Below are 12,974 nucleotides of genomic sequence, written 5' to 3'. Positions count from 1 at the left end.
TGTGTGACAGGGGACGGTGTCCCAACCCCCCAATTGGCCCTACCCTGAGCGTGACTGAGGGTGGCATCACAACCTCCCAATCGCCCTGCTCTGTGCATGACAGGGGGTGGCGCCCCAACTCCCCAATCCGCCCTGCTCTGAGCCCCACTAGGGGCTGCACCTAGGGATTGGGCCCGCTCTCTGCCACCCGTGAGCAGGCCTAAGCCAGCAGGTCGTTATCTCCTGAGGGGTCCCAGACTGCGAGAGGGCACAGGCCGGGCTGAGGGACCCCCCTCCCCTCCAAGTGCACAAATTTTTGTGCACCAGGCCTATAGTTTTATTATAAAAGCTGAAGATCTATGAAGTGATATCTACTTATTGATTTGTCACAATCCTGAGATAAATGTCACATGATCTCACTTATTTGTGGAATACAATGAACAACATAAACTGATGAAAAACAGATCCAGAGACATAGAAGCATTTAACAGACTGTCCAACCTATGAAGAAAGGAGGGGGGTGAGGGGTAAGAGATCAATCAAAGGACTTGTATGCAAGCATATGAGCATAACCAAAGGACAAAGATAGTAGGGGGGTGAGGGCATGTGCTGGGGGGTGGGAGCAGCCCGGGAGAGGTCAATGGGGTAAGAAAAGGGGACTGATGTAATACTTTAAACAATAAAGAATTTAAATAAAAAAAAACACTTATAGGCATATATGTGTAACCCATGGACACAGACAATAGCATGGTGAAGGCCTGGGGTGGGGCAGGATTTGGGTAGAGGGGGGCAATGGAGGAGACATCTATAATACTCTCAACAATCAAGATTTTAAACAAAATTAATATTTCTATTGTAAAAAAATTAATTAAAAGAGAGAAACTGTTAAGAGAAATCACTTACCTCGACAAAGCTATTTGTTATTAAATGTTGATACTTTAATTTAACCTTTGAATCTGTGATCAGGCGCCTGAAAGCAAGAATAAAAAGTTTATTAGGGAGTTTCAGCCAAGAGTATTTTCTGCATTTATAAAATAAAATTTCAATGCTAAGGCTATAAATTGCCCTAACTTGAAAATATTAAAATGCACATAGATTATCAACAAATATAACTGTAGTAATCAAAACAATATTTTCAAAGTTTCTGTAGTTTTATTTTGGTAGATGTTTTCCCCATATTTCTTACACTCTAAATATTCTATTTTTACCCAGTTTGTATTATGATCTAATGACTTACCAACTACTGCCAAATTTAGGCCCCTTTCAGGGTCTTCTGACATCCTGTCTTAAACCCTAATTTCTCAGCCACCTTTCCTCAGATCCCCTCTCCAAAATCAGTGTGTGAAATAAGAGATGACAAGAATATTAAGAAATTGATCCAGGTTTTGCTATAGTTTTGAGTACCTTCTTCTTTTGAGATCTCTTGGTAATTTACCAGAAATACTGACTGCAACCTGGCTTCTCTCGTCCTCCAACACTATAATTCACAAAAACTTCTAGAAATCACAGGAACCCTTGAAAGTGAAGAACACTGAAGCTTAAGTTTCATTAGTTTTAATAGTAAAAACTCTTTTAAGTGTGTTGTAAGAAAAAGGTGTTGCTGTGCCCCTCCACCCTGGGTGCACACATGATGGAGCCCTGCAGGGCTAGCCCCTTAGTGACCAGGCCTCCAGATCCAGACCCCTTTGGCAACCCAGAGCCCCCCAACACAGGGAAGTGCATTTTAAAGAAATTAAAGAAGGGATTGCACGATAGTGGTGGATTAAGTGGAAGCTACAAAGATATTCCCCAAGGACAAAACTGGAATTTCAATTAAAATATAGAAAAATCAACCTGAATAAGCAACTGAAGACTAGCTGGAGAGAACACTCATAACCAAGGACTTAAAGAGAAGGCCATAACAGGACAGGTAGGGAATGCTGAGGCACAAGAGGGCACAGAAACAAACCCAAAGAGGCTGCAGCTGAAATCTGGGAGGGATATTTCAGCAGTGGGGATTCCCTGTGAGAAATCTGAGGTTTAAACACCCAGCTAGCCTTCGCAACCCAGAATACAAGAACTGAGCAAGGTGGCCACATAACATCTGGCGGTGAAAAGCACTGGGGGTTCTGTCCTACAGGGAGAGATGGAAACGTAGGCACCTCCTTAAAGGGCCAATACACTCAATATGGTTTTCAGTCACTCACCTTGGGCTCTGGCAGAGGGAGGGCAGAATGGACTAGAGCTGCGTGAGAAGAGTCTGGGATTGGTGGCTCTGGGGAGAGAGCTGAGAAGAGAGCCACCTGGAACCCCTGTGCTGAGGCATTCTCCCATGCTGCAGAAAGCACTATTCTTAGGAAAGCTTTTCCCATCAATGCAGCTTCAGGGGTTGGAGGGATGGGGAGAGAAACTCCCCCAACTATTAGAAACCCTTTGCCTACCATGTGGAGTTTACGCCCTGCTGAGCTCTGCAGCCTGAGGCTCACTAAGTGACTGAGACTAACAATCAACCTGCAGGAAGAGGCAGATCTCTGAGGGTTTGAAGTTTTTCTGTGCCTGACCTGCTTCTGGGCCTGAGGCTAAAGAGAGCAGACCTTGGTGCGCAGCTAGGTACTTTCCACATGCATCCAGCCCCAGCAGAGGGAGCCACAAGCTGTGAATCACTGATAGCTCCAGAGTACTCAGGGCCAGTCACAAACAGCATCTGACATTGACCTGAAACAAAGACACTCCAAAGAGGCCCCCAAAGCAATAATAAACCCAGTGGACAGTTTCAGACAACAACAGAACAGGATCAAATAGGCTTCACAAGCACTATATCCACAGGGAGATATTGGCAGACTGCAAGTCCTACTGAGGTGAATTCAGCTTCTTGTGATCAGCACCTGCACAGTGTTGGGGAATGAGTCAGACTGATCATCAAGCCCACGCACAAGCAAGCCAATAGCAATCAAGACTCAATTACAACAGGGAAGGCCAATACAACATGCACAAAGGACATTATTACAGCATCCAGGTCTGGTGATCAGGGAGACTGCGTCTTTGGGTCGCACAGATCACCTACTACCTAAGACAGTGATGGCGAACCTTTTGAATTCGGCGTGTCAGCATTTTGAAAAACCCTAACTTAACTCTGGTGCCGTGTCACATATAGAAATTTTTTGATATTTGCAACCATAATAAAGACATATTTTTGATATTTATTTTATATATTTAAATGCCATTTAACAAAGAAAAATCAACCAAAAAAATGAGTTTGCACGTCACCTCTGACACGCGTGTCATAGGCTCGCCATCACTGACCTAAGGCCACCCTAGCAAGATTGGGGGTTGTAAGCAGATCTACTTAAAATATGTAGAAATAAACCCAAACAGGCAACCAAAATTTGGAAACAAAGAAATAAGCCCCAAATTAAGGAACTAGAAAATTCTCCAGAGACGAACTAAATGAATTGGAGATTAGCGATTTATCAGATACAGAGTTCAGAGTAATGATCATAAGGATGCTCAACAGCATGAAAAAAGACATAAAAACTACAAAAAACAACCAGTCAGAAATGAAGAATGACATAGCAGAAATAAAGAATACATGAATAGGAAAAAACAGCAGATTAGAGGAAGCTGAGGATCTCATCACTGAATTAGAAGACAGGGTAGAAAAAAATCACTCACGCAAAGAAACAAAAAGAAAAAACAATTAAAGAACAGGAGGATAGTTTAAGAGAGCTGTGGGACAGAATGAAATATAACAGTATCAGCATCATGCAGTATATTCAACAAAATCCATCAACCATTTTTGATAAAAACTCTCAGCAAAGTGGGAATAAAGGAATATTTCAATATGATAAAGGCCATATATGACAAACCTAAAGCCAACATCATACTAAATAGGCAAAACTAAAACCATTTACCCTAAGAACAGGAAAAAGACAGGAATGTCCGCTTTCACTACTCTTATTCAATATAGTACTAGAAGGGTTTGACACAGTGATCAGACAAGAACAAGAAATAGAAGGTATGCAAATTGGAAAGGAGGAAGTAAACTTCTCATTATTCACAGATGACATGATATTATGCATAGAAAACCCTATAGCCTGTGCAGCATGGCTCAGTGGTTGAACATCAACCTATGAACCAGGAAGTCCTGGTTCAATTCCTGGTCAGGGCATAACGCCTGGGTTGTGGGCTCAATCACCAGTATGGGGCATGCAGGAGGCAGTCAATCAATGATTCCCTCTCATCATTAATGTTTCTATCTTTCTCTCCCTCTCTCTAAAAAATAAAATAAAATAAAATAACTAAAGACTCCACCAAAAAACTACTCGATTTAATAAAGAAATTCAGCAATGTAACAGGATACAAAATTAACACCCAGAAATTGATGGCATTTTTACACATCAATAATGGAAGTCTCAGAAAATAGAAACTAAACAATCCCATTTAGCACTGCAACAAAAATATTAAGATACCTAGAAATAAACTTAACCAAGGAGATAAAAGACTTTTACTCTGAAAACTACAGGACTTTTGAGAAAAAGAGACAGAGGAAGATATAAACAAGTGGAAGAATATATTATGTTCATGATTGCTAGAATGAACATCATTAAAATGCCCATACTAGTCCTAACTGGTTTGGCTCAGTGGATAGAGTCAGCCTGCGGACTTGAAAGGTCCCAGGTTTGATTCCGGTCAAGGGCATGTACCTTGGTTGCGGGCACATCCCCAGTAGGAGGTGTGCAGGAGGCAGCTGATTGATGTTTCTTTCTCATTTATGTTTCTAACTCTCTATCGCACTCCCTTCCTCTCTGTAAAAAAATCAATAAAGTATATTTTAAAAAAACCACAGAAAACAAAAAAAACCCTTCTCTTTAAAAAAAACACAAATGTCCATACTACCCAAAGCAATCTATAAATTCAATGCAATTCCTATTAAATTACCAATGGCATATTTTACAGATCTAGAACAAATTACTACAAAAATTTGTATGGAACCAAAAAAGACCCCCAAATAGCCATAGCAATCTTGAGAAAGAACAAAGTTAGAGTGATCACAATACCAGATATCATATTATACTACAAAGCCACTGTACTCAAAACAGCCTGGAACTGGCATAAGAACAGACATATGGACCAATGGAACACAAAAGAGAACCCAGAAATCGACCCAAGCCATGCTCAATTAATATTTGACAAAGGAGGCAAGAGCACACAATGGAGTCAAGGCAGTCTCTTCAATAAAATAATGAGTCAAGACAGTTTTTTCAACTAAATAATACAAAAAAATGAAACTAGACCACCAACTTACACCATGCACAAGAATAAACTCAAATGGATAAAAGACTTAAATGTAAGATGTGAAACCATAAAAACCCTAGAAGAAACAATAAGCAGCAAAATCTCATACATTTCTCATAGCAATATGTGTCCTCCTGGGGCAGAGAAAATAAACAAATGGGACTATATCAAAATAAAAAGCTTCTGCACCACAAAAGGAACTCATACAACTTAACAAAAGGAAGACAATCCAATTAAAAATGAGCAAAGGACCTAAATAGGCACTTCTCCAAAGTGGATATACAGATGGCCACGAAATATATGAAAAAATGCTCAAAGTCACTGATCATCAGAGAGACGCAATTTAAAACGACAATAAAATATCACCTCACACCTGTCAAAATGGCTATCATCAAAAAACGACAAGTGTTGGCGAGGTTGTGGAGAAAAGAGAACCCCCTTACACTGCTTGTGGGAGTGCAGCTACTATGGAAAACAGTATGGAGTTTCCTAAAGAAATTAAAAAATGTAACTCCCATTGGACTCAGTGATCCCACTTGTAGGAATATATCCTAAGAGACCCAAAAAAACCAATCAGAAAGAAAGTATGCATTTCTATGTTCCAAGCAGCACAATTTACAACAGCTAAGATCTGCAAACAGCCCAAGTGCCCATCAGTAGATGAGTGGATAAAAAAAGCCATGGTACCATTTACACCATGGAATACTATGCAGCAGTAAAAAAAGAAGTACCTCTTATCTTTGAGACAGCATGGAGACACACCTGGAGAGTATTATGCTAAGTAAAATAAGCCAGTCAGAGAAATGTAAGTATCATAGGATTGCACTCATATGTGGAATCTAATGAACAAAGTAACTGATGAACAAAATAGATCCAGAGACATAGAAACATGGAACAGACTTTCAAATCTCAGAGGGAAGGTGGGGGTGGATGGTGAGAGATCAACAAAAGAACTTGTATGCATATATGCATAACCCATGGACATGGACACAGACAATAGCAGTGGTCGCCAACTGGTGGTCCGTGAGGTCCGAAAGGTTGGCACCTGCTGGACAATAGGGTCGTAGAGGCCCAGGGTGAAGGATAAGGGATCAGTGGTAGAAAAAAAGGGGACATATGTAATATTTTCAATAATAAAGATTAAATAAAATAACATATTCTCTGCCCAGCTGGTGTTGCTCAGTGGGTAATCATCAACCTATGAACCAGGAGGTCATGGTTCAATTTTTGGTCAGCGTACATGCCCTGTTTGTGGGCTTGATCCTCAGTGGGGGTTGTGCAGGAGGCAGCAGCTGATTAATGATTCTCTCTCATCATTGTTGTTTCTCTCTCCCTCTCCCTTCCTCTCTGAAATCAATAAAAAAAATATTAAAAAATAAAAGAAAAATATTCTGATTTAGTTAACTAGCCCTTTGAATTCTACAGTTATTTATTTAAAAGAAAATGGAAGATACATATCAATAGTATACAACTAAATAAAGTGAAAAGTAAAAATCCCTCTTTCTAATCCCCAAACCCCAGCTGATATCACTATTAAAATTCTCTTATGAATATTCTCAAAGTTTATTATACATTTACCATGCTGCATATCCAAAGAGCTGAAGAAACCTCAAAGAAGATAAACACAAAGAGAACCACATCCAGGTATATCACAGACAAACTACTTTAAGCCCAAGACACAACAATTCTTGTAAGCAGCAAATAGAGGACAACAATATAATTAACTAGAGGCTCGGTGCACGATATTCTTGCACTCCCAGCCTGCGCCCTTTAGCAATCTGGAAGCCCTCAGGGGATGTCCGACTGACAACTGCAGGGAGTGGGCCTAAACCGTAATCGGATATCCTTAGCGCTGCTGTGGAGGTAGGAGAGGCTCCTGCCACTGCCGCTGCGGTTGCCAGCCATCTGCCTGGCTAGTGGCTGAGCAGCGCGCCATAGCAACCAGTCGTTCCACTGGCCGACTTGCATATTACCCTTTTATTATATAGGACTAGTGGTCTGGTGCACGAAATTCGTGCACGGGGTGCGGGCGGGGGGTGGGGGGAGGAAGTGTTCCTCAGCCCGACCTGCACCCTCTCCAATCTGGGACCCCTCAAAGGATGTCCTACTGCTGGTTTACAGGGATCAGGCCTACCCCGGCAGTCGGACATCCCTCTTGCAATCTGGGATGGCTGGCTCCTAACCACCCACCTACCTGCCTGCTTGCCCCTAACCACTCTGCCTGCCGGCCTGCTTGCCCCCAACAGGCCCTCCTGCTGGTCTGCTTCCCCCCAATGGCCCTGCCCCCCCACCAGCCTGATCACCCACAACTTCCCACCCCTTTTGGCCTCTAAGCACCTCTGCCTCGGCCCCGCCACCATGGCTTAGTCCAGAAGAACATCCAGAAGGTCTCCTGGAAGGTCTCCCAGTCTAATTAGCATATTGCCCTCTTATTAGTATAGAGGCCTGGTGCACGGGTGGGGGCCGCCTGGTTTGCCTTGAAGGTTGTCCCGGATCAGGGTGGGGAATCCCTTGGGACAGGGTGGCCTGGGAGAGGGGCCTGTGGTGGTTTGCAGACTGGATATGCCCCCATGGGGTGAGGGTCCCCGCTGGGGGTGTGTGGCCAGACTGGGTGAGGGGCTGAGGGCTGTTTGCAGGCTGGCCAAGCCCCCCAATGGGGACCCTCACCCCATGAGGGTCTGGCCAGCCTGGAGTGAAGGGCTGAGGGCTGTTTGCAGGCTGGCTACACCCCCTTCAGAGTGGGGGTCCCTGCTGGGGTGCCTGGCCAGCCTGGGTGAGGGGCTTATGGCTGTTTGCAGGTGGCCACTGCCCCTGGCAAACCAGGCTCCCAGACCCTCCTTGAGCAGAGGCCACAGTGGCTGGAAGGAGATAACTGGGATTTATTTATCTTCTATAATTGAAACTTTGTAGCCTTGAGCGGAGCCCACAGCTGGTCAGGGCAGGCAGGAAGCTTGGCTTCCTTCATCACCAGGGGCAACCCAAGCCTCCTGTTCGCTCTAGCTCTGTGGCTGCCGCCATCTTGGTTGGGTTTATTTGCATCCTGATTGGCTTGTGGGCGTGGCTTGTGAGTGTAGCAGAGGTATGGTCAATTTGCATGTTTCTCTTTTATTAGATAAGATTGCTGCCATTGTTTAGAGTTTTCCTTTTTTGTCTTTTTAAAATTTTATTTCCATAGAGGAAGAAATGTATATTTCTACACATATACATTTATAGAAATTGCCAAACTGCATTAAAAAGTGTTTGCAAGAGTTTATACTCTTTGGACTATATTCTCACTCACGTTACCAAATCTTTACTCCTTATCAATATGAAATGTAAAAAGGACTTTAAAAAAAAGTTATTTTGCCCTAGCTAGTTTGGCTCAGTGGATAAAGTGTTGGCCTGCAGATCAAAGGGTTCCAGATCGATTATGGTCAAGGGCATGTATGTTAATTGCAGGCTCCTCCACCCGCCCAGGCCCTGGGTGAGGCAGGTGCAGGAGGCAACCAATTGATGTGTTTCTCTCACATCCATGTTTCTTTTCTCTCTGTCTTTCCCTCTCTCTAAAAGATCAATGGAGAAATATCCTCAGGTGAGGATTAACAACAAAAAAGTTATTTTATCTGCCCTGGGTGGTATCCTCAGTGGTTAGAGCATTAGTGTGCACAATGAAGTGTCATGGGTTCCATCCCGCCTCCAGTCAGGGAACATGCAGGAGTTAATGTCTCCCTTACATTGATGTTTCCTCTCTCCCCTGTTGCCCCCAACCTCCACTCTCTAAAAATCAATGGAAAAAGTACCCACTGGTAAGGATTAAAAAAAAAAAAGTTTACTCCAATTTTGATTTACATTTATGTAAGTAAGCATGTTAGCTATTGTTCATAACCATTTCCATTTCTTTCACTATGCAACCATTTAAATTTCTTTCATTGTGAACTTCTTTTTCATGTTCTCTCCATAGAATTTTCTTACTGATTTGTAAAAAGCCCTTATAATATTAGCCATATTCATTTTAGGTGTTGGAAATATATTTTCTCCATTTCCCATCTAGTCCCCCTCCCAAATCTATATTATAAAACCCAGTGGCCCTACCGCCATAACAACCAAGACCGGTCACCAGGAGGCTGCGTGCGCAGCAAGGCATGCGTGGGTGGGTGGGGCTGCGTGCGCGGGTAGGCGGGGATGTGACTCATGGTGCAGTGGGGTCTGGGGTCCTGGGTCTTGCACTATTTCCCGCGGGTCTGGGTCTCGCACATTTCACGCACTGGGTCACTAGTAAAATTTTATAAAACAATAACTTTCTTAACCACATCCCACAGCCCAAACAACACTGACTCAGGAATTAACCAACTTGGTTGGAACTTTACCCCAGGGTTAGGAACTATTTCTTCAAGTTTCTTTCTCCCTTTTACAAGAGTAGTTAGCCACAACCTCCAGCTGCAGTGCTCGTGGTATCTGTAGCAATGTTCCAGCTGAGGCCACATTCCCACCGGGTAGCACCCAGAGAATGACTGAACATAGTAAGGTATCAGGGCCTGACCATTTTTGCTTACTAAGGCATTACTCTGTGTTCAATCTATGAAATGAAGCACCTCACGGGGCTTCAGAAGACTCACAGCTGCATCATAATCTGAATTTCTTCCTACTGAACGCCCCCTTCTTTTTCTCCTTTAATAGGTCAGACCAGCATAAAGGTCTATCTATTCCTATTCGTTCTCCACTTTATCCTGCACAGATGCAATCCCACAGTAAATCTCTCTCTTTTAACTCTACCATGGCATCTGCTTTCCAAAGGAACTCACTCAACTAAAACAATGACATTTCTTATTTCAAATTACAAGGTTTACTGAGATCTAACTATCATGCATTACAAAGTTTACCAGAATAGTGACTGGGCATTAAACTAAGTTTAAAATGGGCCTTTGTACTACTACAAAGGAATGTAGATTAGAAAATCTCCTCAGACTTTCAAAATTCTGGCTCCCATAAGGGGAGGCCAGGGGATTGTCAAGGGCGGGGGGAAAAAGGAGACATATGTAATACTCTTCGTAATACTTTAAGCCAGGGGTCCTCAAACTACAGCCCGCAGGCCACATGCAAATACAAATATTATATTTGTTCCCGTTTTGTTTTTTTACTTCAAAATAAGATATGTGCAGTGTGCATAAGAATGTGTTCATAGTTTTTTTTTTTAAACTATAGTCCGGCCATCCAACGGTCTGAGGGACAGTGAACTGGCCCCCTGTTTAAAAAGTTTGAGGACCCCTGCTTTAAGCAATAAAACAATAAAAAAAAAAAGACAACAACAAAAAAGATTCCAGCTCCCTTAAGGCGCTCAACAAAAATTAACTTGGTTGAATCAACTAATTAGTATTTAAAATGCAGAATCTACCAAAAATACTTACATAACTGTGTTGTCATCCACTAATATATCACAACCATGAGCAGGACAGGAAATTGTCTGAAAAAGATTGAAATTTAAACTGTCTTCATTCAAAAAATATTTATTGAATGCTTATCATTGCAAGGCATTTTGCTAGGTTCTAAGGATACTGGATACCTGGACATTTATAGGCTATTAATCATTCCCTTTCCATTAAAGGAAATGTATGTATATGACTGTTTATCATTATAAGGCAAGCATGTCAAACTCACGGCCCATGTGGCCCACAAGGAATATTTTTGTGGCTCAGCCAATGTAACAATATGTAAGAAACCTTTTAATAAAAAATTTAGTAACTTAATGTTTACAATATCCTGTTATACATAATTATTAATAACGAACTACAACGCTCGCTAATGACTAATTACTTTAATCGTGTTGCATTCATTTCTCTTACACACCTTATGCGCAGGCGCACCATTTCTCTCCACTAATACTAGCAGCGAATATTTTAGCAGCTGATTGCCATGTTATTAGTCTCATGGCGCAGTGGGGTCTGGGGTCCTGGGTTTTGCGCTATTTCCCACGGGTCTGGGTCTCACACATTTCGCACACTGGGTCATTAATAAAAATTAACTTGTTTGGTGCGTGCAACAGGAAATATTCCGCTTTCGGAGAACAAGAACAATAGGTTTATTTGCATACGCTTATTAATTTGTATAGTTATTCAGGGTCTGGGAAGTTAACGTTCAGGAAAAATATATTAATTTTTATTAAAATGTTCTATTTATGTTAACGATTACTCATTTATTTTAGCCTTTGTATTCAGCATGTCTCTATAGAAATAAATCTATGTTTCTATGAAAATTGAAGCTTTTGTTTTTTTGCAGCCCACATAAACTTAAACCTTGTTTATTTAGCCCATGCTAGCCTTTGAGTTTGACATGCATGCTATAAGGTAACTAAAAATACTGACCTGAATTGGTTTTTCAATATAAAAGTTGAAAAGCAAAAGCAAGAGGTCAGACAAAATTGTTTAAACATACATAAATGTTAATGCCCACTGAGAAAACATTACTGGATTGGATCTTTAACTCAAATGTCACATTGTAAACAGAAAGGAAACCTCAATTATCTTTTTGTTGTTTTAACCTAGAAAAAGTTCTCATGCAATTCTTAATGCAGAATGCTTCACCTGTTTATATTTGTACAAGCGTTTAAACCTGTAGGAAAGTCAACAAAAAATAAAATGGCATCTTTACCTGTCCCATGCCTTCTTCCATTATCTTAGTGGTTAAATATTCACTCCAGCACTGCATACAAAACTTATGTCCACATTCAAGGCCAGTGAAATACTGCAACAAAAATAATACAGGGACTTTTTTTAAAAGAGAGTATCAAAAAAACCACTATATTACATTGTGACTTAATAAGGCTCCATTAGGTCACATCTGTCATAGTGGCTAAAATTTCCAATTTGACACGGCTCCTCAAATTAGTATCTAGGTGGTGAATCTAGACATGAACACACACTGAACACAAAACAATTAATGAGAAATGCATCTATAGTACATATTTATAATTTTTAGGAAAGACAAACAAGGTTGTATTAAATATAAGAATATGTCATGTTCCAATAAGCATATGAAAAGACGCTCTAATATCCTTAGCCACCAGGGAAATGTAAATCAAAACTAAAATGAGACACCACTTCATACCTGCTAGGACAGCCATAATAAAAAAGATAGATAACAAGGTTAACAAGCATGTGTAGAAATTAGAACCCTCAAACACTGCTGTGGGAACGTAAAATGGTGGAGAAACTTTGGAAAACATTCGAGCAGTTTCTCAAATTGAACATAGAATTACCATATGATCCAGCAATTCCACTCCTAGGTATATACTCAAAAGAAATGAAAACATGTTCACACCAAAACTTGTACACAAGTTCATAGCAGCGTTATCCATAATAGCTCCAAAGTGCCAACAACCCAAATGTCCATCAACTGACAAAATGTGGAATATATCCATACTAGAGGCCCGGTGCACAAAAATTTGTGCACTAGGCGGGGAGGGAGGGGACACTCAGCCCGGCCTGTGCTCTCTCGCAATCTGGGACCCCCCGGGAGATAACGACCTGCTAGCTTAGGCCTCCTCCCGGGAGGCAGAGGGCAGGCCCAATCCCTAGGTGCAGCCCCTGGTCTGGCTCACAGGGCCAATTGGGGAGTTGGGGCGCCGCCCACTGTCATACACAGAAAAGAACAGATTGGTAGGTTGCGATGCCACCCCTAGTCACGCTCAGGGTAGGGCTGATTGGGGGGTTGGGGCACCGCCCCCTGTCACACTCAAGGCAGGGCAG

The 12,974-nt window shown here is 41.9% G+C and overlaps 1 protein-coding gene across 1 annotated transcript in view; it reads right to left on the bottom strand.

The window, feature by feature from the left end:
- ARIH1 (ariadne RBR E3 ubiquitin protein ligase 1) overlaps positions 1-12,974 on the bottom strand; it is a gene marked incomplete at its 5' end in the record, with an annotated part of 104,473 nt that overhangs the window by 24,667 nt on the left and 66,832 nt on the right. The window contains 3 exons of the mRNA XM_015566702.1: positions 883-949; positions 10,638-10,693; positions 11,878-11,970. Coding sequence (XP_015422188.1) covers positions 883-949; positions 10,638-10,693; positions 11,878-11,970 — 216 coding nt within the window. The remainder of the gene's footprint in view (positions 1-882; positions 950-10,637; positions 10,694-11,877; positions 11,971-12,974) is intronic.

Source organism: Myotis davidii, unplaced genomic scaffold, assembly GCF_000327345.1.
Source record: "Myotis davidii unplaced genomic scaffold, ASM32734v1 scaffold52, whole genome shotgun sequence".
NCBI lineage: Eukaryota > Metazoa > Chordata > Mammalia > Chiroptera > Vespertilionidae > Myotis > Myotis davidii.
Note: the sequence above shows the minus strand (reverse complement) of the source record. Positions and strands in the feature narration are given on the sequence as shown.